Source organism: Equus przewalskii, chromosome 23, assembly GCF_037783145.1.
Source record: "Equus przewalskii isolate Varuska chromosome 23, EquPr2, whole genome shotgun sequence".
Taxonomy (NCBI): Eukaryota; Metazoa; Chordata; class Mammalia; order Perissodactyla; family Equidae; genus Equus; species Equus przewalskii.
Window position 1 is genome coordinate 1,745,669 of NC_091853.1, and position 27,108 is coordinate 1,772,776.

At 56.6% G+C, this 27,108-nt stretch overlaps 1 protein-coding gene across 19 annotated transcripts; it reads left to right on the forward strand.

Moving 5' to 3' along the window:
- Positions 1–1,052: 1,052 nt before the first annotated feature.
- Positions 1,053–25,713, forward strand: IKBKE (inhibitor of nuclear factor kappa B kinase subunit epsilon). 19 transcript variants are annotated; one of them, XR_011532076.1, is made up of 23 exons: positions 1,076–1,555; positions 2,116–2,205; positions 3,798–3,916; positions 4,618–4,758; positions 5,153–5,282; positions 6,557–6,738; positions 7,241–7,401; positions 8,260–8,370; positions 8,692–8,871; positions 9,444–9,640; positions 10,412–10,476; positions 10,584–10,675; positions 10,814–10,900; positions 14,752–14,827; positions 14,951–15,063; positions 16,766–16,842; positions 19,521–19,560; positions 20,250–20,351; positions 21,224–21,294; positions 21,887–21,983; positions 22,723–22,835; positions 23,057–23,128; positions 24,906–25,713. XR_011532076.1 is itself a non-coding variant. In XM_070591134.1 (22 exons), the coding sequence occupies exons 3-22, from the start codon at positions 3,830–3,832 to the stop codon at positions 23,452–23,454; spliced, it is 2,223 nt and encodes a 740-aa protein (XP_070447235.1). In that variant the 5' UTR covers positions 1,053–1,555; positions 2,116–2,205; positions 3,798–3,829; the 3' UTR covers positions 23,455–23,802. The 19 variants fall into 19 exon arrangements, 14 of the variants coding, with proteins under 14 accessions (XP_070447235.1, XP_070447239.1, XP_070447240.1 ...); XR_011532077.1 differs by having other exon boundaries at positions 14,758–14,827; XR_011532073.1 differs by having other exon boundaries at positions 1,103–1,555; positions 4,252–4,758.
- Positions 25,714–27,108: the final 1,395 nt, after the last annotated feature.

The following is a 27,108-nucleotide window of genomic DNA, read 5'->3' on the forward strand; positions in this document are numbered from 1 at the left end:
AAAGCTACATATCCCGTGCAGGCCAGCAGGGGGCTCTGCTCACGACAGTCACTCAGGGACCCAGACGGACGGAGAGCAGTCACCGTGTCTAACAGAATCACACTGTCAGGGGGCAGGAGATCTGGGGTCTTGCATTAACAATTAAATGCTTTGGTTGGGAAATCACATGGCTCCGTCCAATCAGGGGGCGCCACCCAGTCCCACAAGTCAAGGAAGTGCAATTCTACCCTATGCCAGACAGGTGGAGAGCTGGGAACCCCGGAGAGCAGGAGGGGCTCAGGGCCGGCTCTCCGGTCAGGTCAGCTCAGGGCCGGCTCTCCGGTCAGGTCAGCCGTGAGAATGGGCAGGGCAGCACCTCCGGGCAGGGCCTCCGGGCCGTGGACTTATCAGCAGGTCTACCTGTCTGAGCTCCAGGCAGCTCTCAGCTGGGCTCCTGTTCTGGGGCCCTGTGCTAGGGGTGGGGCTGGCAGAGGAAACCACCAGGTGTGGCCATGGGAAAGTCCCTCCAACATTCTACAGAAACATGGAATTTCCTGGTTTTAACCATTTCTTATCCACCTGCCATCTCGGAGCTGACCAGAGCAGGACAGACCTCTCCAGCCTCCGAGGAAATTTGATCTGGGGTACTGAGTCCTGACTGGGAGGCTGGTACACCTGGGTTCCAGCCCCAGCAGTCTCTGAAGATCACAGGCAAATTACTGAAGGTGTGTGGGCCTCAATGCTTCCAACGCCTGTCTGTAGAGAGCTTTCCAGTTTCTCAAGCATTTCCAAATACATTGTTCCACGTCATGCACACAACCAATGGAGCAAATGTTACTATCCTCATGCCTTGGATGGAAAACTGCCCAGGAGGGGTTGTGTGCTGTGCTCAAGGTCACACTGGAGGGCATAACCTGGGTTCCAGTGCTTGCTCTTGGGTGTCTGTGGACTCCCTAGGAAGATGTGTCAGACCCAATTTCTCCTAGGAGTGGCTAGGCGTAGGTCCTGGACCTCCCTGGGGCTACTGGGTGTGGGAACTCGGTCTTCCCAGGCAGCTCCCGCTTGGTTAACTTGCCCAACCTGCTCTGTTGACTCTAGGCCAAGCCCTGAACTTCCCTGCTCCAGATGCTGAAAGAGCACCCAGTGAGTGGCCCATCACAGCCATCCAGCCTCAGTTCCTGGCCTCTTTGTGGCTCAGACTCTGGTCCCATCACCTCCACTTGGGAACTCAGAGCATCCTCTTTCTCCTTCCTGCTGGGGTGGTGGTGGCCACCCAGCCGCCTCTGTCTCTTTAAGGGAGAGAGAGAGAAAGAACGAAATCAGGAAGTGTGAGAGAGCTGAGCGCTGCTGAGCCGCAGAGTGTCCGCGCCGCCGAGAGGCAGAGAGGAAACCCTCGGCTGGCTCTTCCCAGCTCCTGGGGTGGCACACAGCCACTTCAACTTGCCCAGTCTTCGGGTTCCCAGGGCCTGTGGCCACCAGGATGCTATGAGCACTGCCCATGAATGACAGCGAGTCTTGAAAGCTCTGGGGGTGCCACCCAGTCCTACAAGCCTGCATGCCCCACAGCCGAGATGGGGTGAGTGTGCAGAGTCGTGGGGGAGGGGGACTGGGGGAGCCTGAAGTAGGGCAGCCGAGTGCTGGGGTGCAGGCGTGTGGGCAGTGGCTCTCCCGGCCCCATGTCCCCTCCTTGTGTCTCTCTCTGGCTGCTGGTCGCCCCGCCGGGGACTCTGTGTCCCATCTCCAGTGGGCACCCTTGCAGAGCACTGCCTGGAGGCCAATGAGAGGCAGGGAGGGCCGCACATAGAGGAGAGCTGCACCCGCCTACCACGCTCGCCTCCCAGCTCTGCTTCCCAACGCCCGCAGCCAGCGTCCAGCGTCCGCCTCCATACTTTCCTTCTGCCTGGCTTCTGGTGCCTGTCCTCCCCTCTCCTGGGTCCTTCTCCTGGGCCCAAGTCCTGGGAGAGTGGGAGTGATGAGGAAAATCTCCTGGAGCAGCTGGGGAATAGGGCTGGAAACCCCCAGTCCTGTGGGGGAGGGTGACAAACAGGAAAGGGTTAAAGGGCTGGGGCCGGTGGCCTTTGATGGAGGCACAGCACCGAGGGGGGCCTCTCATCCGCCCTCCTCTTTCCGGTGTAGCTCAGCTCCTGGACTTGCCGCAGACAGAAAGCATAACACATACTCGTCAGGGAGAGTCTTTGCCTGATCCTGGGCTGCTCAGAGCGTGAGGTAAGTGCTTTTGGTCACAGTAGAGCCCGGAGGAGGAGGAGAAGGAAGAGGAGGAGGACGGAGAGGGAGAGGAGGTGGTGGGTGGAGCAGCTGGCTCACAGGCTGCACCACCAACCCTCATTCATCCAACCGCCACTGAGGGATGGCATCAGGTGCACCAGGCACTGTGCTGGGGGCCACAGAGCTGACCAGATGTGCCACCAGTTGGATCCAGGCAGAGCCCTGGCAGGGCCAGGAGCAGAACCCAGAGCAGGCCACAGGCCAGGGCTGTGCCCTTTGCGCTACACGGCCCGTTCCCCGGTGTCTTCCCCGTGCTCTGCTCCAGTACCAGGGCCCATGCTGAGCACCAGCTGCGGGGCGGGGGGATTTTGAAGGTAGTGATATCTGCTGCCCGGGCTGGGCCCTTGGCCTTCATTTCAGTGTGCTCTGCCCAGCCTCACAGCCCAGGCCTGCAGGCAGATCCCTCCTCAGCCTCAGGAGGGAAACCTGACCAGCTCATTGACGCTGAGCTGTTCCGCTGTCTTCAGAGTCTCTCAGAGCCTCAGTTGCTTCTGTAAAATGCAAACACCAATATACTTTCTGAAACTAGGAATTGACCACTGATCTCTTAAAGTGTCCCTGACTCAGGGAATTGATATTCTCAAGATTTGCACTTTTAAGGCTCAAAGCTAAGGAACTGGAGGATTCTAGGCCTGGTGACCACAGGGTTGAGAACCCAGGAGATGTTAGAAGGGAAAGAAGCCCTGTCGAGTCCAGCCTTACCTGAGAGTATTTAGGGGGGGGCCCTCTCATGCTCCTCGCAGTTGTCCCATAAAGACCTGTCCTGGCGCTGCTTTTCAGAGAAGCACTGAGTTTAACTTCTGCAGCTATGCTCTCTGGACCAGTTGCTTTAGAGGAACTGGCCTTTGAAGAGGACGGATGCCAAGATGGGAACAGAGTTGTAGAGGGGTTTCCCATCCTCCCCACAGCTCCTGAGCCCTTGGATTTGATGGTCTCCTGCCCACCCCCCCACGCACACTCTCATGCACACGCACGCACACTCTGCAGCAGCCCTGTTCCCCTCACTGACCAGGCCACGCTGGCCATGTCAGCTCACAGCAGCAGGAAGTGGTGGGCCAGGCAAGAGGGTAGGGAGGGGTTCCAGGCTCATGTTGCAATCCTGGAGATTTGTGGTGGTGTGGTTGACACTGCCTGACCTGGGGCCCTTCCTCCAAACACTGTTTCTGCTTCCTGGGACAATCCCAGGCTTGGATGCCAAAAACTCAGAATTCTCAGTGCCTGCGAGAGGTCACAGAGAAAAGGGTTTGTCTCTGCAGAATGGCCTGTCTGGGGAGGGGGAGGTGGGGACCTGGGGAGTGAGGACAGGTAGAATGTCCTGTGGTGGGACAGGCGCAGGCTGGGGGCTGAGGGCTCGATGGCTGGGCTTCTTTTTGGGGAAGTTAATTACCCTTTCTGTACTTCACATTTCCTCTGCCCCCTTGCCTCTGGAATGGCCACATGGAGCCCTTCATGGGATGGTCTTGGGCACAGCTACCGATCAGGCCACCATGCTCAGGGATGGAATCCTGGACCCCAGTATGTTCTTTTTCTAGGCACAAGGTGGCCAGCCAGCCAGGGGCAGGAGATGCAGAGCACCGTCAATTACCTGTGGCACACCGACGACCTGCTGGGGCAGGGGGCCACCGCCAGTGTGTACAAGGCCCGAAACAAGGTGGGGCACAGCCCTGGCCAAGCCACCCAGCCCATCCCTGGCCCCCTCACGCCTAGAAGTTCTTGGTCCACTCAGCCCCCAGGGGGCCTTGAGGGTGGTATGTGGCTGGGCAGAGGCCTCTGGGCTTTGTCCTGCACAGTCTGGGCAGCAGGACACTGTGGGTTTGAGCAGAGGTGTGGGAGCTGCTTGGGATGATGCTTCGGTCAGGCACGTTTGGGACTAGAGAGAAAGAGATGAGGCCAAAGCTGGCCCCAGGGGCGGAGGCAGCACATCTAGGAGGAGCGGAGGCGGGAAGGGGGTTGATTGGCTTTGTCCTGCCTTTGCTCTTACTGCAGAGCCGTATGGAATATGAGACATCCTGCGCTATCTTGTACTTAAGAGCTGAAGCCGGACAGTTCCCATCCCAGCTCTGCTCCTAACACCAGGGAGCGTTAGCTGCTGTTGTTGTCATTGTCAATAACCATAGTAATAGTAACGACAAACCATCCCCTGCAGGGTATCACGTGTGCCAAGCCCTTGTCACCAAGCCGTGCTGGACCGGTTGCGTACCCTCTGAGGAGGGGCAGGAGATGAGGGTGGGAGCCCCCATCCCCACTCAGGCCGTCTCTGCTCTGCTAGGCTCAGGGGAGAGGCTGAACAGAGGCCTGGGAGGGGGTGTGCTCCCAGGGCAAGGGCGGCACTTGTGTTGTCCCCTGTGGCAGAAATCCGGGGAGCTGGTTGCTGTGAAGGTCTTCAACACTGCCAGCTACATGCGACCCCGCGAGGTGCAGGTGAGGGAGTTCGAGGTCCTGCGGAAGCTGAACCACCAGAACATCGTCAAGCTCTTCGCGGTGGAGGAGACGGTGGGTCCAGGGCTGGGCCAGAGGAGAAAGGTCTTGTCCTTGACGCCCACAGGCTGGGAAGAATCAGGCCACAGAATAATAGAGACTTGGTCACATGCTCATCAGCAGGTCAGCCAGAACAGCCACCCACAGAGTGGAGTAAAGAATGCCAGGGGGTGGGGGCAGGGCCTGGGACAGTCAGGACAGGAAGTAGGGCCCAATCCAAGGGGGCTTCATGGAAGAGGTGACCTTGGGCTCAGGTGTGTGGGATCAGTGTGAGGCCAAGGAGGGAAGGCCAGGATGGAAGCTGGGACTTAAGAGAATAGGGGCTTTTTGGCTCTTGGCTGAGCCACTCCCTCCTGAGGAAGAGGAGGGGAAGTACCCTCCTCCTCAAGCCTCTCTGTCCCACGCACAGGGGGGCAGCCGGCAGAAGGTGCTGGTGATGGAGTACTGCTCCAGTGGGAGCCTGCTGAGCGTGCTTGAGAGCCCCGAGAACGCCTTCGGGCTGCCGGAGGACGAGTTCCTGGTGGTGCTGCGCTGTGTGGGTGAGCCCCTCCCAGACCCCCCCGGGCGCCCCCTCCCCGCCTCAGACCAGACCCGGCCTGGCCTTCAGTGGTCGGCAGCAGAAGGCAAAGTCCCAGAGGGGCGTGGCATTTCTGAAACAAGTATCCAAACACAGAAGAGCTTTCAGACCCTAAGAGGCTGTCCAGTCACAGACCTGGGGCACTCTCTGCTTCCTGCTAATCCTGCTATTGGCAGTTTAAAACTCCAATTTAAAACTTTAAATAGGTTGCACACCCGTGTTCATTGCAGCATTATTCAAATAGCCTAGTATAAGGTGAAAACAACCCAAGTGTCACGGACAGATGAGTGGATACACAAAACGTGGTGTATACGCATAGTGGACTAGTACTCAGCCTTAAAAAAGGAAGGCGATTCTGACACACGCGACAATATGGATGAACGTGGATGGAAGACATTATGCTGAGTGAAATAAGCCAGGCACCCCAGGACCAATGCTGTCTGATTCCGCTGAGATGAGGGACCTGGAGAGGCAAATCCACAGAGACAGACCCTAGACGGGCAGACACCAGGGGCTGGGGAGGGGGCTGGGCAGTGATTGTTTATTAGGTGCAGAGTTTCTGTTAGGGAAGTTGACAAAGTTCTGGAGATGGATGGTAATGATGGTTGCACAGCAATGTTAATGTATTTAACATACACTTAAAAAAGGTTAAAATGGTAAATTTTATGTATACTTTACCACAATTTTAAATCATAAAAAGTAATAAGATGGGGAGGGGCTGGCCCCATGGCCGAGTGGTTGGGTTCGTGCACTCCGCTTTGGGGGCCCAGGGTTTCACTGGGTCGGATCCTGGGCACGGACATGGCACCGCTCATCAGGCCATGCTGAGGCGGCATCCCACATGCCACAACCAGAGGCCCTCATAACTAGAATATACAACCATGTGCTGGGGGGCTGTGGGGAGAAGAAGAAAAAAAGAAGATTGGCAACAGATGTTAGCTCAGGTGCCAATCTTTAAAATAATAGTAATAAGAAGAAGATGGGGGAGAGGAGAGTGCCATCCTCAGGAGGTAGGGCCACCACGCCTCTCGGTTTCTAGAGAACCCTGATGGAACCCCGATACCCACTGTCCTGGCCCCTCGTTGGCCCTGTGCCCATCTCTCTTCTGCTTTCCTTGTGGCCCTGTCAGCCCATGGAGACTCTGTCTATGTGGACCCAGGGACGGCCTTCCCCCAAGAAGAGCCCCACCCCCCAGGCTGTCCCTGGCCAGGCCTCGAGCTGCCCTCCTCTCCCCAGTGGCTGGCATGAACCACCTGCGGGAGAACGGCATCGTCCACCGTGACATCAAGCCCGGGAACATCATGCGCCTCCTGGGGGAGGAGGGGCAGAGCATCTACAAGCTGACGGACTTCGGGGCCGCCCGCGAGCTGGACGACGATGAGAAGTTCATCTCGGTCTATGGGACTGAGGAGTACCTGGTGAGTGGGGTGTTGGGGACCTGCTGCTCAAGCTGAGGGCCTCCCCTGCAGCTGGTCCCCTCACCTGTGACTTTCCCGGTGCTCCTCAGAGGGGCTCTGTCCAATCCCCCTGCATCCAGCTTGGTTATATCTCACCCCCCACACCCCAACCAGGAGAGCGCATTCTGTCCTCTAAGATGGAAAAGGCCATACTGCAGCCTGCCGGGCCACCCTGCCCAGGCCCCTGCCCAGGCCTCGCTGTGCACTGACTCCTGGATCTGACCCTCGTGGAGGCTGGAACACCACCGGTCACCACCTTCCCCAGGGCAGAGGCTGGGCAGATAGAAATGCTCTGAATAAGTAAATGCCACACTCACTTTTGAGATGCCAAAGGAGGTGTGTTCTGCTGGTTCTGTTTTCACCGGAAGGCAGTGGAAGGGGGTCTGTTGGGTGAGGACTCAGGCCCTCGCCCCACCCCGACTCCCCCGCCCCTCATGGCTGCTCTCTGATTCTCTCACCGCAGCACCCTGACATGTATGAGCGGGCAGTGCTTCGCAAGCCCCAGCAGAAGGCGTTCGGGGTGGCTGTGGATCTCTGGAGCATTGGGGTGACCCTGTACCACGCAGCCACCGGCAGCCTGCCCTTTGTCCCCTTCGGTGGGCCACGGCGAAACAAAGAGATCATGTACGGTGGGCCACGGAGCAGGGTATGAGGGTGGACGGGCCCTGGGCCTTCCCTCGCTGGCCCCTGCTGTGTCTCCTCTTCCTCCTCGAGCTCTGTGGTCCTCCTTGGTCCACCCCCCACGCAGGCTCCTGTTAGATCCTCGGTTTCAGTCAACCAGACTAGCTGAGCCGTGCCCCCGGCTGATGGGAAACTGATCATGATCCCTTATCTTAGTTCACTGCTTCACGTTAGCCCTCCGTGCATTGGTGCTCACCACATCTCAACCGAGACTCCAAAAGAGACTTACCCAAGGTTGCAGAGCCAGCCAGGGGCAAAGGTGGGGCAGGAACCCAGCCTCCAGGTCCCAGGTCCAAAGTCCTTCCAGTTTCCTGCTGTCTGACACAGAAGTAGCTGGAGATAGTGGCAGCCCCCCTGAGTGTACCACTCAGAGCAAGAGATTTAAGGTGAATTCACAAGAGGGTCAAAGCCCCACCATCAGCTCAGGGGCCAAGCCCTGTGGAACCTGTATGACATCAGGGAAAGGGCATGCAACAGACATGGCTGGGGCCGTCAGGGCAGGCTGGGCTTTCAAGGGAGAGGACGGTTTGAATAGCGAAGGGGACGGGAGGCTATGTGGAGGCAGCCGGCTGTGGATGTGTGGTGAGCAGGTAGAGGAAGGAGCAGAGAGCCTCACTGGGGAGCACCAAGGCAAGCTGGTCTTGTTGGCTGAGAGCCAGCACTCTCAAATTCCATTTTTCAGGCTACCTCAGAGTGGCTGGGAGACTTAAACCAGTACTCTGAACCCTCCATGCTGAGTTTGTCATCCCTTGAAGTGTGACGGGCTGGGGGTCCTGCTGACCTGGTCCTGCCTCACCCCAGGTACCGGATAACCACAGAGAAGCCAGCCGGGGCCATTGCAGGCACCCAGAGGCGGGAAAACGGGCCTTTGGAGTGGAGCTACAGCCTCCCCATCACCTGCCGGCTGTCATCGTGAGTGGACCCTTGAGTAGGGCAAACACAGACCTGAGTCTGGGCTGGTATCCTCTCTGCTGAGAGTCAAGACCTACCTCTGAGGCCTGGTCCAGCGGGGCCTCCAACATGTAGTTGGCTTGGGTCTGCCACTTTCCCTTTCTGGCCTCAGGTTTTCTGTCCAGATGCTGGAAGACCCTTCCAGCCCTTCTCCTCATCCCACCCCGCCCTACCACTTTAGTCCTAGCTCTTCAGGACGTTCTCAGGGAATGCCCCCATTCCCCACTCAAGGAGGACAAGTCTGGGCCCCGGCCCCTGACCATCTCCATGTCGGGGGGCTAGGGGGCTGCAGAGCCAGCTGGTGCCCATCCTGGCCAACATCCTGGAGGTGGAGCAGGCCAAGTGCTGGGGCTTCGACCAGTTCTTTGCGGAGACCAGCGACATCCTGCAGCGAGTCATTGTGCACGTCTTCTCCCTGTCCGAGGCGGTCCTGCACCACGTCTACATCCATGGCCACAACACGTGAGTGGGCACGAGCAATAGAGGCGCGGAGCCTTCTCCGCCCCAAGCAGAAGGGCATCTCCTAGACGGCCTTCTGTGGGCTGTTTAGATATGGGAGCTTCTGGGTCCAATCTTAGTTTGGAAAACTCCTAGTTCCACGAAGTTAAAGGGGCTTCCTCGCGGCTGGACTTCAGAGATTCAGCAAACTTTACAATGCTAGCGTGCACCTTGAATCTCCGGAAGGTGGGGGGACGGTTGGCAGTGCATCTCTCAACTTTATTGCTCATAGAACCCTTTATTCCTGGAGCCATTTATGGGACTAGGTGTATTTTAACAGGAATGGGGCAGGCAGAGGTGCAAGGCAGAGGCTGGATATGGGGACTCCTGGGTTCTGTTCCCATCCACTACAATACGTGAGCTCTACCCTGTGTCTCTCCACTCTTGATTAGAGAGAAAATCACCCAGTCCCTCCCTCTGAAAAGCTGAGCCCTCTCCACGGATGAAGTCTTAGCAGGGGTTTGGGTCCCCGACCCCGTATCCTGCTGGTGACACTTCCTGTCCTCCCCCTTCCTCTTGCTGCCCCTGGTGTCTAGGATAGCCATCTTTCTGGAGGCTGTGTATGAGCAGACCAATGTGGCCCCCCAGCACCAGGAGTACCTCTTTGAGGGTCACCTCTGTGTCCTCGAGCCCAACCTGTCAGCACAGCACATTGCCCACACGACGGCAAGCAGCCCCCTGACCCTGTTCAGCATGGCCAGCGAGACCCCCAAGGGACTGGCCTTCAGGGACCGTAAGTAGGGCCACACAGGCTGGATCGTCTCTCCTCCTCGTATTCTCCTCTAAGAGGCGGGGTGTACCGTGCAGAGATTGGGTAATTTTCTTTGTGGGTGTCTTTTGGGCCCACAGCGTGCAGAAGGCAGATCTGGTCTCTAATTCTGCGTATGCCTCTGATATGCCATGTGACTCGGGCTGATGGCTTGACCTCCCTGGGCTTCACAGCGTCCACAGAGCTGTGGAAGAAACTCCCATGGAAGCAGGGAGATCTGGATTTATGCTCCCCATAGTCTCTGCAATTGGTGGGGAAGCGTCAGAGAGGCTGAGCTGGAAGAAGCAGGGGCCCAGGCTGTTAGTGAGAAGGGACGGTAATCAGGGGTCCAAGGCTTTGTCCTCCACATTCTAGCAAAAATATCATTCTTTCTCATTTGATGATGCCATTCCATCTTCCTTCTCAGGGTCTCCAAGGCTGGGCGGGGGTATTCACACTGAAACCCTGGGGCGAGGGTGGTTTTAGCTCATCTTCTGGCTGTTGAGATGGGACGGTCTGTTCTAAATGAGGCTGTCTTTCTCCAAAGCGGACACAAGGGGGCGGTGAGGGCCTGCAGAGGTTCAGAAGCACAGCACGCGGTCTAAGGCGAGGAGGGTGGGGCTTTAGGCGAGTTGGGAAGCTTGAGGCGGAAGATAGGTGGTGAGCCGGGAGTGTGAGCTGGGAATAGGAAAGATGAGCTCAGAGCTCGTCCAGGGTCATCTAGGCAGCCCCCTCAGACAGGGTCTTTATCTGCAGCGGCTCTGGACATCCCCAAGTTTGTTCCCAAAGTGGACCTGCAGGCAGATTACAACACGGCCAAGGTGAGAGGGGCCGCCAGGTGGCGGGGGGGGGGGGGGGGGGGGGGGGGGCGGCTGATGGTGCAGGAGTAGGGGTGCAGGACCTGACCCCGCCAACCTGTGTGTTTCAGGGCGTGTTGGGCGCAGGCTACCAGGCCCTGCGGCTGGCGCAGGCCCTGCTGGCTGGGCAGGAGCTCATGCTTCGGGGGCTGCACTGGTTTGTGTGAGTACCCCGAGGGCCGGGTGGGCAGACAGGACAGGCAGCCCAGACTCCTTCCACACTGCTGTGGGGCCCTGCCGTGGGCACAGTGCCCTTGGTCCCCTGGAAGCAGGCGACTCTGACTTGACCTCCCCTCGGCAGGGAGATCCTCCAGGCCACGTGCAGGCGGACACTGGAGGTCACGAGGATGGCCCTCCTCTTCCTCAGCAGCAGCCTGGGCACCGACAGGTGGGTGTCCTGCCTGGGGGCGGGGCAGGGGGCGGGTGCTGCAGCTGGCATGAGGCTGCCAGACCCCTCAGCCCATCGTTCTCTGTCTGTTCCTCACCCCAGTATTTCCAGCAATGCCCTGACTTCCTGCCATGCTGGAATAGGGAGGGCACTCCCACCCTGGCCCTCATCCCCCACCCCGCCGGATGCTGCATGACCTACCTCCCTCTCCTAGCCTCTCCTCAGGGGAAGTGGCCCGTGGGGGCACTGCCTTTCCAGGGACCAAGGCAGCCTTCCTGCCCCGGGAAAGGGCTCTGTCCCACCAGACCCCTTCTCTGAAGAGTCAGACTGCTCATCCTGCACCAGGCCCTGGCGCGGGACTCTAGAGAAGCACTCACACCCACGCCTGGTCCCCTGGACCCCCAGATCCAGGGGTCTCATCCTCCATGCTCCTCCTCTTGCTTCCTCTGGGTCTTAAACTGTCCTCGCTTCTTAGGATTCCCTGTCCCAACCCTTGGAACTCCGTGCCCTCCCTCCTGTGACTTGGGCTAATTAGGGGTGATGGGTTGGAAAAAGGGAGAGACTGGGAGGAGGAAACCCAGCTGGAAGGTCTGGAGATGAGATGCAGGGTAGACTGCTTTGGCCAGAGCACTATGGAGAAGAGGGCACAGGCCCCTGAATCTTGGAAGGTGGGCGCCATGGTACAGGTGGCGACGGGGGCTCTGTGGCCCAGGGAAGCTGATGGTGGCTGGAGCCTTTCCCAGTGTGAGGAGACAGGTGGTGACAGAAGAGCGAAGATTGTGACAAACATGCCTGAGGTCCCCATCCCTCACATCCCCCGGCCCTTGTCCTCAGGCAGGTGCTGGGAGTTTCTGAGCAGCGGCTGGCTCACTGCGGTCTTGCTTTCCTCCTGGGGCTTGGTGCAGCAGTGCTGACGATGGGGCGGATGGGGTGGTGACAGTGCAGGGAGGAGAGACAGGAGTGTCTCTGGATGACAGGGATGGAGTTCAAACGGTGACAGAGATGAGCAGTGACAGAGATGAGGGGTGGCGCAGAGATGAGGGGCAGGGGCAGAGATGAGAGGGGAAGAGGTGAGGGGCAGCAGAGTGGGCAGCGCTGGTCCTCCGAGCAGAGCTCCATCCAGGGCACAGAAGGGGCTTCCAGTAATGGATGTGGCCCCAGGCATGCAGAGGGCCCACACTCCGCTGGAGGAGATGCCCCTTCCCAGGCATGTGCAGGCACCAGGACCGCTGGGTAGAGGGAGCCTAGAGATGAGTGGAGGCAGCCACAGAGATCTTCCTGAGAGACATGCAGCTTTTAAGGGCGGACTGTGAGAGAACGCCTCTGTTTGAAGGTCTTCACAGAGACAGAAAGGGGCTGTGGTCGGGGGATGGGGAGGGGCTGGTGAGCTGTGCTGAAGCCACGCTGCTGGAGTGAAGTTGGAGAGGGATGGAGGAAAAGGGAGGGGAGAATACCTGGAGGTCTTGGAGGGTGCAGTAGGGAGGTTAGACGCCAGTAAAATGAGCAGTGGAGATCTATTGTGGGTCCTCGAGCAGGAAAGAAATGTGCAGAGGAAGCATTTGGGCGTTTGCCCACTGGCCCTGGACTGACGAGTGTGCAGGAGTGACAGGCTAGGCCCAGCTCTGGAGTCCTGGCCCTTGCTGACCACTGTCTTCCCCATTCTGGCTCTAAGACCTCCGCTGAGATATGGCGTGTCGGGAGAGCACCGGGCCAGGCAAACGCTAGCTTTGAAGCATACTCCAGCCTCCAACCAGGGAGGAGAATGGAGAAGAGAAAGAGTACTGAGCAAACAGGCAGCGGGCCGGGTCCAAGCTTGTCACTGACTCATTGTTGACCTCAGGCCGCTGTCACCTTTCCCTACCTGGGCCTCGATTTCCTCATTTGCAAAATGAGAGGATTAGATGACTTCTGAGGCCTCCCAGCTCCAACGTTTGCAATCCCCTTCTTTTCTGAACATCCTCAGACCTGCACATTCTTCTAAGGTCTGAAGCCACTAGCTCCTCGCCCAGTAGAATCTGAGGTATTTTGATGAGCTGGATTTCACGTTTGGAGGAGCCCAAGCACCTGGTACCATGTGGCCGCCATTGTTACTTGCCTCTCCCACAGTGCCCTCCTGCCTCAGGCTTCTCAAGACGGGCTCCCTTGGCAGAGTGTCCTTGCCTTTGTCCCGAAGCTCCCTGGTACTCCTTGGCAGCTGCTGCCATCCGGAGGCACTGTTCAGGCAGCCAGGACTGGCTCAGGAAATACTGGTGCTTCCCCCACCCCACCACCAAAAACTGTTTTTCTACAAATGTGTTCTCTAATCAAGCCCTTCCTTTCTGAGGTCCCATTTGATCCCCACCAACACCTTATTAGGTAGCACGAAGGAGGCTGATCTCCCCATTATATAGATGAAGAACCTGAGGCTTGGAGGGCGAAGCAGCTAACCCAAGATCATGCAGAGAGCAAGTGTGGCAGCTAGGACTAGCCCTCAAACCACCCCTCCTGACTCCCGGTCCAGCCTCATCCTCTTCTGCCACCAAGTAGTCCAAGCCCTAAAATCCATTCCTGCATTCAATAATTCATTTGACAATCGTGTGTTCTAAGCACTTTGCTATATACGGAGACAATGGTGAGCAAGGCAGGCAGCGTCCTGGCCTTTACAGGGCTTCCTCTTTATTCCTAATTCTCTCCGCTCCTCTTTCTTCCCCTCCCCTCCATTCCCAAGCCAAAACACACAGGATTCTTTTTGCCTAATTGTTATTGTTATAAAAACAGTATATGCTAATTGTAGTAAGTTGGAAAATACAGATGAGCAAAAATGAAATAAAAATACCATGTCCTACCATGCAGAGATATAGGTTGTCACTCATACGGTAACCTAGGAGCTCTCCCCGCTTGTGTCAATACACTTCATCTCATCTGGTACCTATCCATATTCAAATTTCCGTAGTTATCCTCCAAATTTTCTTGTCTAGCTGCTTTCATCCAAACCAGGATCCACTCCAAGACCACACTTTGCGTCTTGTTCTTATGTCCCTTAAATCTATTTTAATTAGACAGACCCCACACCGCCCATTCATAATGACATTAGCTTCTTCGAGGGAAAACACCCATTGTCCCACCTTCTGGACTCATCTGTGCTTCCTCTGGATGTCATTTGCCTTGTTCTTCTTTCCTGGATTTCCTATAAACTGAGAGTTCTAAAGGCTGGGTGGATTCAAGTTCAACATTTTTGGCCAGATCCATCCTAGGTGACGTGGGAACACTTCATATCCACCCGCCATCGGGTGTGGACAGCCTGACTGCTCTGTTGTCCACTTACGTTCTCCTCGTGAAAGAATCAGCGTGGTGTTACTTTGGCACCACACAAGTGTCCACGCCTTAAGCAGTCATCGTTGATTTTAACACCGTGCCCGAGGGAACAGTTTTACTGGGGGCAGCAGGATGCGAATATTCTCAGTCCTAGCACATGATTGGCTAGTATTCTAGAAAATACAGCTTTTCCCTCATCGATAAGCTCTTGGTATCATGAAATAGAGTTTCTACTGGAAAGGAACTTTACTCTTTTCCTTTAGTTAGAAATTTTCCTAGTAAGGAAAATAAATAGCTGCCTTGCATCGTGGGCTCATGAGTTTTCAAAGATTCGAGTTGTCTCAATCTATTTCAATCTCTCTTCTTTGAAAGCTCTGCAATGTCACAACTTTGGTGTAAGGGGCCTCTTCAAGTTGGTCCTTCTCTCCCAACCACAAAACTCCCCAGGCACCCCGCAGCCAGCAAGGCTGTCCCAAAGGTGCTGTGTCCAACGTGCGGTCACAGAACTCTCTGCCTCCTGAATGCCCAAATGGTCCTCTTTCTGTCCTTCCCTTGAGGTTCAGCAATGGGGCTGGGACGCCTGAAATCCAGGAATTGAAGAGGGCCACAGAACTGAGGTCCCAGCTGCGGACTGTGAGTGCGACTAGGGGATGGGGTGGGGGTGCTGTCAGGAGCAGAGCTGGGGGTCAGGGTCCAGCCAGGGTGCCTATCAGAGCCTCGAGCTGAGGACCCCATGTGGTCCTTTTTGTCCTCCAGCTGGCTGGGGTCCTCTCCAGGTGTTCCCACAATATCACAGAGACCCAGATGAGCCTGAGCAGCCTGAGCTCTGAGCTGGTGAAGAATCGGGATCAGGTACATGAAGACAGAAGGTCTGTGGGATTTTCCTTCTTGGTGGGGTAGAGGTGGGGGCGGGGACATACAGCTCAAAAGGCCCAGCAGCCTTTTTGAGGAATCAGCCTGCTTTCTCCCAGCAAGAATCCTGGGGTATGGAGGTAGAGGTGGGGGATCTGGGAATGCACAAGACCTCCCCTGATACTGGCCAGAGGGCGAAGAGGATCTGGGGTCCTGCCCCCATCTAGGGGTTTAGAGAGTGAATTACACACCTCAGCAGGTGCAGTAGTTCTAAATAAAAGAATAATTTAGTTCCCTTTCTCTTCTGAACGCCCGCTCTGCGTCAGACCCTCGGATAGGTCCTCCTACTTATGTCATCTCACCTGGCCCTCGAAACAGTAACAGTGCTGCTCTCATGCCCCCTCTGTAGGTGAGAGAGCTCCTTCAGGGAGGTTCACTTGCCCTGAGTCACAGTTAGTAAATGAGAGATGATGGCTGTCAGGTGTCCAGAGCCTCTGTCCTCGCCGACCCCAGGGATTTACAGCCGTCAACCCCTGTTCTCCCTTCTAACAAACAGAAAAGGCCCACCCACCCCACAGCCTGCCGCATGCGCGGCTCGGGACCTGCTGCCCTCAGTGCCCATACGCATCCATAACCCCAGGTTCTCGTTTCCAAATTCAAAAAGCTCTGAAAACTGCAGGGTTTTTTCTTAATTGTTTTGGTTGCAAAACCTGACCTAAACTGACATGAGGCTCTCTCTAATCCTCACGGATCCCATTTAGGTGAATATTCTTGCCATTCTCTGAAGAGTGAGTGTATCTGATGGGGGCACTGCCCAGACCCTGCCGGCATGTGCCACAATACAGTGTATGCATTCTGAATGACCTTTCCAAAATCAGAAGAGAATTCTGAATTCAGAACATCTGCCCGGAGCCTTTGGGTAAAGGCTGGATCTGAGGTCCCGTCCACCCCGTGTTCTTAGGAGGGCAGAGCCTGGCAGCAAGCCTGGAGTCTGCCCAGAGTCCAGCTCCAGAAAGGGCTGAGACGGGGTCACTGGAAGGAGCTGCAGGGAGGAAGTGGAGCTGAAGGAGCCTGAGGGCGAGGAAGAACCCCCACACCCCCAACCCTCAAACAAAGTGTTTGTATCCAGCCTGGAAAGGGGAAGCAAGAAACAACAACCTTGAACCCCAGGCAGGGGGTCCTTGAGAGGTCATCACCCCAACTCCCCTGCCTCCAAGGACCTTTGATTTGTTCTTGTTTTAAACACAGGTTTTTGATTCATGGCTTGAGTTCCTTCTATGCGCCAGGCATTGGATGTACTAAGAAGTCACTACTTTCACCTTTTCCAGGCGACCAGAAGAGAAATTTCTGCTCCACTCCCATCCCCAGCTGTCACCACTGGTCCCTTATGTTTCAGGGCCCAAGACTTCTTCCCGGAGTCTGTCCTCAAGCCTTCTTGTGCAGCACAGGTCACTCTCCTGTCACCTGTCCTTCCTGGCTGAGAGAGAGAGAATAAACATGAGAATGAGGGAGGGCTGGCTGGCTCCAAGTTGCCTCAAACAAGCTTAGAGACAGGAGAGTCACCCCCACTCCCAGACTGGCCCCCCAAACTGGCACTGAGGCTCCTTCTTCAGGGAGACAGCTCCTCCCCTCCTCCCACTGCCATCCCATCCCCTCCCTCACCCTCGGCTCCGTGCTGTCTGATGCTCCCATCACCTGCTCTCTGTCTCCTGCCCACAGCACCCAGAAGATTCAGTGCTGTCTGGACAAGATGTACCTTATCTACAAACAGTTCAAGAAATCCCGGGTGAGGCCAGGTGAGCCGTGGGGAGAGCGAAATACTCCTGGTGCTCTCCCCTCCCTCCCTTCTCCCTTCCTTTTCTCTCGTTATCCAGTTATTTGTCAGTACTCCCACTATGTGGACGGTGCCATGTGGAGCCAGGGTGCAGCAGGGACCCGTGAGGGACGTGAAGCCTTGACACCTGTGCCTGTTGCCACGTGGGGGGCTTACATGACATGGGTGGGGGCGCAGCGGGCTGGAGCATGGGTACTATGGAAGAGGTGGCCCTTGAAAGAGACACTTCACCTTTGCAGGGCACTTTACAGTTTAATGAATGTTTCCCTGTCCATTTTGTCTTTGTCTCACTGAAATAGTCAGGTTTTCCAGAAAGGAGGATCTGGGGAAATACTAGTTAGCGTCACTGGCAGGCACTTTGCTGCCTTATCGTAATCCTCACGAAGACCCCGTGGGCAGGGGCAGCTCATTTACAGGCTCAAAGACAGGGTGCTGCTTGCCCCAGGTGACTGCCATCGTGAGGCGGGAGTGGGCCAGGGCTTGGGGGAGCCCAGGGAGGCCCCAGGTGACTCTTGGGGTCTGGGCCCAAACGGTCAAGAATCGTCTATCTCACCCATGCCCCAAGCAGTTTCTTTTTTCTTATTTCTTTCTTTTTTTTCTTCCTTTTTTTTTCTTTCTTTTTTTCTTTTTCTTTTTTTTTTTTTTTTGAGGAAGATTAGCCCTGAGCTAACATCCATGCCCATCTTCCTCTAGTTTGTATGTGGGACACCTACCACAGCACGGCTTGCCAAGCACTGCCATGTCCGTACCTGGGATCTGAACCGGCAAACCCTGGGCAAGTGAAGCGGAATGTGCGCACTTAACCCTGCGCCACCGGGCCGGCCCCCCGAGGCAGTTTCTAGTGTGTAGACTGAGGGTCTTGAGCTTGATTGCCAAGTTCTCCTCTATCCTTAGATTATCTGTGAAGCACTGTCCCATAGAAATACATGCCAGCACAGGTAATTTTAAGTTCTCTAGTAGCCAAAATTCAAAAAGTAGAAAGAAACAGGTAAAATTAATTATAATAATAAATTTTATTCAACCCAATATATCCAAATTGTCATTTCAGCAGGTAATCAACATAAACACAATTATTGAAGAGATATTTTAGATTCTCTTTTTGTGCTAAGCCTTCACAACCCCGTGTATATTTTACACATATGGTACAACTCTATCCGGAAGCTGATTTTTTAACAAAGTATGTAGTTTTACCAAAACAATAAAGCTGTGTTTAATGGGAAAATATTTTTTTACACTGCTTCAGTTTTAAGATAATTAAATTAAATAAAAATTCAGTTCCTTGGTCGCACTGGCCACATTGCAGGTGCTCAGCAGCCACCTGTGTCTGGGCGCCACCACATTGGACACACGGATCTGGAAGATAGTCTTCTCTCCTTGGGAGCTTCAGTCCTGCCTCAGGGTCTGGCCTGGGAAGGTGGAGGGCAGCACCGAGGCGGGGAAACCGAGCCTGGCCACCTTGGCTGTGGTTTCAGCGGAGCCTTGGAGCAGCTTTCTGCCCCTCGCTGGAATTCCGCAATCCTGTTGCCAGTACCTTCTGAGCACCTCCCACAGCTGTGCCGGTGCTGTCCTGGGGCCGTGCACGGTCTTCATTTATTTAGTGCTCACAAAAACTCGAGGCGCCGGTACCCTCCCTGTCTGAGAGCTGAGGAAGCAGAGACCCCGAAGGTGAAGCAGCCCGAGCAATCTGGGGCTGGCTGCTTTAACCACCCCATATTATAGCCTCAGAGTTTCGTTTCTATCAGTCTTCAAGAGTCCTTTATTGAAACTAGAAATGAACCAGGAGGAATAGCTCCTGCCTGCTAACACCTGGGTGCGGAAAGGTGCTGTTCTCAGAATGCTCAGGAATTTTCAGACCATCTCTACCCTCACCCCATCCTGTATGTCACATACGCCAGCGAGGAAACCGACTCATGAGGGGGATCCTGGCCAACAGCACCCCCATGAGGAACCAGGGCTGGGACTTGGAGCTCGGACTGCACAAGTGCTCAGCTGGCCGAGAGCACAGCCCAGGAGAGGGCCTGGGAAGGGGTCCTGCTCTGAGGGCAGTGGGGCAGGGCAGCAAGGCAACACGCCCTTTCCCTCAGAGCCCAGGAGGGGCAGCATCTCCAGGGCAGTGAGCCTCAGGAGGCGGCCAAGGCCCAGAAGACTTCAGCCCTTTCAGCCCTCCTGGAAAAGGTGGCAGAAGGCGCTGGCCTGGCTTCTCCAGCCACTTGCTGCAGAACCAGCTCTGACTGCAGGTTGAATGTTCACGGGTGGGGCCACAGGCCGTAGGCATCAGTCACTCTGGGAGGGGTGTGGACAAGGGGCTGGGGCTGACCAAGCACCCTTCAAGACCCATCTCATCTACCCTTCCCACCAGAAGCATTCCCCAGGAACCCTTCCCTCCACGCTAACACTATGGGTTCGCCTGCCCCAGGACCCTGTGGGAACTCTGCTGCTTCTGTAGGCGTTGCCTCATCCTGATGCAGTGTCCTGGGTGCTTGTTCCACTCCTGTCCCTGCTCCCTCCACTGGGCTGGGAGCTCCTGGGAGCAGGGCCCTGGTGGGGTTGTCCTCATCTTTGTAGGTGACCCCCGACCCTTGTGGCATTCCATTTGGTTGACTGATGAACAGGTGACATGTTCCTGTCTGTTTCCCTCAGGGCTCGGCTACAATGAGGAGCAGATTCACAAGCTGGATAAGTGAGTGGCTTGTCCCCTCGCAGGTGGGAGGGCAGGAGGGTGGGCGTCAGCAGGGCAGAGAGGTTCTCTGTGCCTCCTGAGAAGTGGAGAGGGCCCTGAGCCCATGCCGGGTGGCTCGTCTGTGCTGGGAGAGCTGGCTGAGTTGGCGGGAGGTTTCTCAGAGGCAGTCTTGATGTAACTGGACTCACTCCTGGGGTGAACAAGATTGTCATAGGATTCCTTTCCCCGACTGTCCTCACTGAGTTACCACTTACCACTTCTTGCGATGGACCTCTGCTGAGCTTTCCTTTGGGCGTCACTCTGCTCCTGCTTCCTGGACACTCATCTTCCAGGAGGCCCTCCTTGATTTCAATGCTTACTGGGGCCTCACTCCCCAAGTTCTACATCTGAGCCTGTGCACACATGCACACACACTTCCCATAACCGCTGCTCCCTCCCTCCCTCTGGGACCGAGCTGGAGAGTCTGTGTTCTGAGGTCCCCTGTCCTTCCCCCACCTCTCTCTGTTCCATGGGCTGCCCTCTGCTCTCTGCGATGCCCATGTGCGAGCATCGCCTCCTCCTCCTCTGCCAAGGCGGCCCTGCTGTGGACCAGGGCCAGGCACTTAGCTGATGGACACCTAGGGGTGTGAGCCTTGTGCTCAGGGGGCTCTGGCTGCTTAATTTTCTGCCTCGGTTTCCCTTCTTTTCAGGGTGAATTTTAGCCATTTAGCTAAAAGGCTCCTGCAAGTGTTCCAGGAGGAGTGTGTACAGAAGTATCAGACATCTCTGGTCACACACGGCAAGCACATGAGGTAACAGTCTGGCCCTCCCTCCTGAGCTCAGGGACCCCGGGGCCCCTCCGGGTCTGGCCCTTGCAGGCTCAGATGCCCGGGCCATGCAGAGTGCTGACAGACAGGAAGAGGCAGTAAAGGGACCGAGGCAGAGGAATGGGTGGTTTTGTGGCCCTGGGTAGACCAGGCAGTCTGCTTGGTGATTTCTACATGTGAGCTTATAACCCCGTAATCTCTCGCTATGCAGTAGATACTATCACCCCATTTCAAGGATGAGGAAACTGAGGTTCAGGTTGCTTCCTCAATATCACACAGCTAGTAAGTAGCAGCCCCAGGGCTAGCGTGTGGGTCACACTGCCTCCAAAACCTGCGTCCTTTCCACCATCCCTGCTGGTCGCGCTGGGGAGCCGCCTCTCGGGCAGAACACGAGGTCCCTCTGGTTTGATGACAAGGGGTCAGGGAAGCAGGGGCAGGCAGAGGCCCTTTCCCAGAACCCTCACACTGCCCCTGCGGGGGCTTTGGACCCTACCCCCGCAGGCAGCCCCTCCTGCAGCTGCACAGTGCTGGCTCCTGCTGAGAGGGGGCAGCTTCCCAGGTGGGGCCGGCTCCCAGGCCCGTGTGACCTGTAGGCTTGTTATGGGGCTGAGACCCAGGCACCCACCCACCCATTAGAACACCAATGCCTGGCTCCCCCACCCCCAACCCGCCCCCAATTCTGACTTAGTGGGCCTGCAGTCGGCTTGGATATCAGTGGTTTAAAAGTGCCTCCAGGCGACTCCAGTGTGTAGTCAGGGTTGAGAGTCAACTACTGGGTCACCTGCCCTGGGTCTTGTTTTCTGGGACACTGGTTTTGTGCAACAGGGAAAATGTTCTTGCTCACTCCCTCCACTTAGAGAGAGAAGAGAATCCATGAAAGTCTTGACCTTGATTTGCTGTGGAACCAGGAGTGTGGGCACTTCCCATAGTAAGTGCCCCAGTGGGCTGTCCTGCCTCTCTGGAGCCTCACTGGCCCCGGGCTCATCCTAACCAGTGCGGCTGCCTGGCCACAGCCACAGGCGTGCGCGCAGCTCCCACTGTAGTCTGACGGGACCCTCACCAGCCCCATCAGACGTGCTTATTAGCTCTTATGGGGGACAGGTGAGAGTCGAGGGCACGCCTGGAGGGGCGGAGGCAGTGAGGGAGGCAAATGCCTGTGACCCTTCAGCTCCAGCCTCTGTCGTCTGGAAGGCCTCTCTTCCGTGTCTGTGTGGTGACCTGAGCGACAGCTGGAGGGGCCCTGGTAAGGGTGAGGAAGCCCGGCTCTGATTTTTTTTTTTAAGATTTTTTTTCTTTTTCTCCCCAAAACCCCCCAGTACATAGCTGTGTATTTTTAGTTGCGGGTCCTTCCAGCTGTGGCATGAGGGACGCCGCCTCAGCATGGCTTGATGAGCGGTGCCATGTCTGCGCCCAGGACTCGAACCAGTGAAACCCTGGGCCACCACAGCGGAGCATGCAAACTTAACCACTCGGCCACGGGGCCGGCCCCCTGGCTCTGATTTTTGATCTGCTCTCTCGAGGGTGGTGCACGAGACCAGGAACCACCTGCGCCTGGTCGGCTGCTCCGTGGCCGCCTGTAACACCGAAGCCCAGGGAGCCCAGGAGAGCCTCAGCAAGGTGCGAGAGCCTCAGGGGGCCTGGGGCAGCTGAGGGCCGGGTCAGTCAGGCACCCTGGGGGCATTCGGGCCAGTCCCCTGCCTCTGGGCAGAGCTACCCTTGACCAAATCCAAGTGCTTTGGTGTGGGTTTGGGGGTCTGTACCTGCAAATGTGCCCTGAGGTGGGGACGAGAAAGAGGAGAAGGCACTTCCTGGTGATCTCAGGCTGAAGGTCACTGCAAGGGCAGAGCCTCCACAATGCTGGGACATCTTCCTCGCGCCCCACGCAGCCTGGGGGGCTCCACGTTCCTCCTGAGAGGCGAGGTGTCCTCTCCTTGGTCTTCTGATCTGCTCCCTGAGAAGATGCCAAGACACAGGCAGCTCTGAGAACAGGGACAGAGAAGGGCTGCTTCCCAGAGACAGCCACCAGGCCCTTCCCCGTGCCCAGTGCAGGGCACAGCAGCTCCAATCCTTCGGAGCCTGGTGCCGGCCACCCCCACAGGGTGTCACTGGAGTGAGGTTTAGACAGTGGGGAGGACGTGGCAGTCTGGACAATGGATCCAAGCACAGGCAGTGAAGGTGGTTGTGCCGGTTGTGCCCCAGGATGGAAGGAGGGGCTCACGGGAGAGGCTGGAGCACTCTGGGTCCTCTGCGGTGTGGGCTGGGGGCCGTCCCCCTTTCTGACCCTTCCTCACGTCTCCCCCACAAAGACACAGTCCTGCAGGCTCGTCCCTTCTGACTTAAGTGTGGTTCCCTTCAGCTCCTTGACCGGCTGTCTCAGCAGCTCCTCCAGGACAGAACAAAGGGGGCTCAGGCCTCCCCACCCCCCACAGCTCCTTATCCCAGCCCTGCGCTGAAGGACCTCGTTCTCCAGTAAGTGCCAAGAGAGAGGGGCGTGTGTGCGCGCATGAGGAAGGGGTGGTGCAAAGCGGTTGGGGGCTGACTTGGAGCCCCAGGGCTTTTGCCTCCTGCCAGGCCTGGGCAGCAGGAGTAAAGGGAGGCTGGAGGGTGGGCCTCGGGCAGGGTCTGGGCAGGGTCTGGGGAGAACAACTTCAGCCTCAGCCGCAGCCGCCCCTCTTGCCGGCCTCCCACAGCATGCAGGAGCTCTACGAGGAGATGAAGCTGCTGGCATTTGACCTCCAGGACAACAACCGCATCATCGAAGGGTAAGGAGCTCCCGCAGCATGCTGGGGAGGGCTGGTCCTCACACTGCCCTTGCCTGGGGCGCAGGGTTCCTGTGCCTGCCAGCACGTTTGAGGATGGGTGTCGTTTTCCGGTCACGGAGCTCCAGCCTTGTCCACGGATGAGTCTCCATCCTCTCAAGGTGCAGGCTTCCACTGGAGTGTTGGGGATAGAGTGCAGTCTGAGATGAAAATTTCATCTAATTTTTAGCAATTGCTGGGTGTACAAAAAGAGAATCTGTTTGACCCTGATGCTCACACCACTCTCAGTGCAGTCAGAGGCAGAGGCTCAGAGGCACGTGGATTTGTGACTGTCCATGAATGTGGACTCTGCCTGACGCCCCACCGACTCCTTGCATCTTGCCAACCATCTCCTCGTCACCCACCAGGAAACTGCAGCACACAGCTCAGTTAACTGCCCCAGGGCCTGGCCGGCTCCGACCCCTCATGCAGATGCTCTGCAAGTCCAGTGGGAGAGACTCTGCACATCCCCTCATTTGATCCCCTTCTCAGGGGCTGAGGGGCCCTGGAGAGGGCACCAAGGGAGGGCAGCAGGGCTCAGAGCCACAGATTTTATGCACCAGTAAAATTCACAAAAGAAAACTGGAGAAGAACAGAGTGACCAACTTCTCATATAACCAAATAAACACATTTGAAAAGGAAAAGCACCCCGCCATCGAGTAGTGCCACTTCACAAAGCACATTTTAACACCAAAGAGAAGGAAGGACACAATCTCACAATCAAGGATGGCCGTGCGAGGAAGGTCAGCTGGCCTGCTTACAGACATATGCACTACCATGCCTGCACGCACGTCCCGCATCCCCCAGCACGCTCACCTCTGTCACGTGCCTGTTTGGGAGCCGGGGTCCTGGTGGGAAGAGCTGGCAGAGCTTCCAAGGGTACTGAACTCCTGACTCTGCTCCTGAGCAGGGCTGTGACCCTGGGAGCGTCTTCAGCTCTGAGCTTCAGTTCCCTCCCCTGAAATGGGAATAATGATTCCTCCCTCGTGGTGTTGACGTGACGTAGGGGCTAAACAGGCTGAGCCATGCGGTGTGCTGGGAGGAGAGGGCGCAGGTGTTCCCCAGAGGCCACCCAGTCTGGGGCGGAGAATTGGGGCCAGGAGGGAGGGAAGCCGGGAGCAGAGCTGGTGGCTGTCCCGAGTTCCAGAGAGCCCTTGGGTTGAGGAGGCATCTCTTCCATCTCCCATTCCAGTGAGGAGAGAATCCATCTTCTTAAATACCCATGAAGAGACGATTTGACAGCTTCTTGGAAAGCCTCTCCAAAACAGCCCTCATGGGCAGGAAGTTCTAATTTTAGTGCCGACATAAATTTTTCTTGCTGTGATATGCAGTCTATTTACAGATAGCTCAAAACTTTCTTTCAGCGAATTTTCACTTCCCTATTCAGAGCTGTAGCCAAAGAGCCCAAGGAGTCCATCTGAATTCCTTCTCCCCTCCTCCTACCCGTGGCTGCACTGGGCTCATGGGGGCAGCTCTTCAAAGTGCAGACGGCTGGGTCTTGTGCCCAGAGACTCTAGATGCGGCCTGGGTTTGGGGACGTTTTTAAGCTTCCCAGGTGATTCTAACATGCAGTCAGGGGTGAGAAGTGGGGAGTTGTGGGTGGGGGACAAAGACACTACAAGAGGAGAGCTGAGGACATGAAAGGCTCGGTGCTCCTGTAAGTTGATTGTGTCGGGCCTGGCATGGGATTTGCAGGCTTCTCTGCCTAGTGGGAGAAGCTAACTTGTGCCTTTCATTACAGGTTAAGTAGGGTCCCATCGACTCCTGGCGTCTGAGCTCTGTGGGGTGCGTGGGGCATCCTGAAGCATTAGAATCGTTCAAACACTGCTCTCCTGCCTGCACTGTGGGACCCAACACAGGAAGATTTCTGGTCCCACCTTATCAGCCTACCTCCCTCCTGGCCGACAGCTGGGAGATGTCACCAGCATTACCTTCCACTGCCTTTCTGCGGAGGCAGCATAGCAGGACCTGGGACACCAGGCCATCGCTGTCAGGACCCACTGCTGGGCTGACCTTGTATCTGATGCAGGCTCAGCTACAGCTCCTCCGCCTCCTGGCCTGTAGCTGAACCTGGCCAGGCTGTGGGGAGAAGAGGCTCTGACAGGCACCTCCCCTATCCCCTCTGCTTTACGGGGCTCTGCTCCTCAGGGAACAGAAGGGGAGGGCTCCTGGGGTTTCCCCAGGGTGCTGGGTCAAACTACCTAATGTAGTCTTCCTTCCTCCTAAGGTGTTTCTCGTTGGACTAAGCCCTTTCCTCTCTTCTGTGGTCTCTGAGGGTCACCACGCCCAGCCCAGGCATTGCAGAGCCTGATGCTCCTTCTCCTCTTGGTCTGACTGAGCCTGTGGTTGAGAGAATGGGTGGTCGATGCCAGGTGTCAATGTCCCGGGACCCTTTTCCTCCTCTCCCTCTGAGGCACCACCAGGTTCTGGACATGCAGCCAGCCGGTGCCAGCAGCAACGTGCCAATTAGCATAGGCCTGGACGTCCAGAGCCCCGAGGAGATAAAGGCCTGCACCTTCCAGAAGTGGAATAAAGGTGGCCTTCCTTTCTGTTTCTGAGTGGCTCTCCCTGGGCTGTGGCTGTGAGGCAGGGGAGGCTCTCGCTGTCTGTGCTTGGCAGCCAGCAGGCCCTGGGTGGGAATCTGGGAGGAGGAGTGTTGGGAAATGGAGGCAGGACTGGTCACTTCCTGAGCCCTGCCTTTCCCTTAAATGGGCCCTAATTTCGGGGAAAGCCTAAGGAAGATGGCTCCTGCTGGGAGGGCTTGCCTTCCCATTCCTTCTGTTCTGCCCCTGGCATTTGGCGAGCTGTATGAGGGACCTGGAACCTGGGGAGGAAAAAGTTCTGTCTTTTTTTGTCACCTCAAATCCACCATCTAAGTGCTTACTCCTTCCCCCACCCTCCACCACTGTTGAAGACCAAGGCTGTGTCCCAGATGTTGGGCTTGAGCACTGCTATGGGTGGTTTTGAGCATTCCCTCATTTGTCAAGAAGCTAGACTGGTGCCCTGGTAAGGCATTCAGATTTGGGCAAACTGCTCGCAAATTTAGTCTTTCGCCTGCAGTATCTCCAGGCCCCTGCGCCCACCCCAACTAGAGTTGCATGACCCAGCCAGCCTGGAGGGCGTAGGCTGGGGGAGGAAGGAGGAATGCAGTAAAGTCGCCCCATGAGGGGAGGGAGGAGGGAGAACCCCACTCTGCTTTGAAGCATGAAGACAGTGTTATGCTTGGCCCCAAATAACCCCAGAAATCCTTCCTGCCCATCTTTCTGGAGCCTGCACGTCCTCTGTGCCTACTCTGACTAAGGACCCGGCAAGGCAGAAGTGGGAAGGCTGAGTCCTGGAGTGTGCCATCCTCTGTGCTGCTTCTCCGGAAAAGCCAGCACCCTCTAAAGACCCAGGGGAGGGTGCTGGGGGTTTGCTTGCATCAGGCCTAAGTGGCTTCATGTGTGCCATTTGGGTCTCATGCCTATGGGTCACTTAAGCCCAGTGGGTTTGGATTCTGGGCCCCAGGAACCAGCTGCTGCCTCGATGCCCCTGGGCTCTGGGCCACCACTGGTCCGCTCTGCCTGTGTGAAGTTCAGGCCGACACGTGCGGCTCTTCAGTGGCCCTGCAGGGAAGTCCCACAAAGGATTTTCCCTGGCAGCTGTGGCTGCTTCCGGACAGCACATGGTTGGTGGAGCTCAGCAAAAGAGCCAGGGGATCCCTGAAGGCCAAGTGCAGATTCGTAGGGGATGATATGACCCAGGCCCTGTGATCTCATGAGCAGAGCCTGGCAGGGGACGTGCTCACAGGCTTCAGTTCCTTCCAAGGCAGGGCAGAGCTACTGACACGGGTGCCTCCCCATCGCAGGACTGCAGAGCTTCTGACTCCGTCTCCGGAGGGAGGGAGGGACTGGACCAATGACTAGAGGAAGCTTGTGAGATCCTCAGGGGTCTGAAGGCCTCGT

Excerpts from the sequence above, each read along its gene's own strand:
- IKBKE (XM_070591132.1), top strand. The coding sequence starts at position 4,486 with ATGAGGGTGGGAGCCCCCATCCCCACTCAGGCCGTCTCTGCTCTGCTA. Across the intron at positions 5,283-6,556 it reads GGTGGTGCTGCGCTGTGTGG|TGGCTGGCATGAACCACCTG; the intron begins GTGAGCCCCTCC and ends TCCTCTCCCCAG. Across the intron at positions 21,984-22,722 it reads CCCAGGAGAGCCTCAGCAAG|CTCCTTGACCGGCTGTCTCA; the intron begins GTGCGAGAGCCT and ends GGTTCCCTTCAG.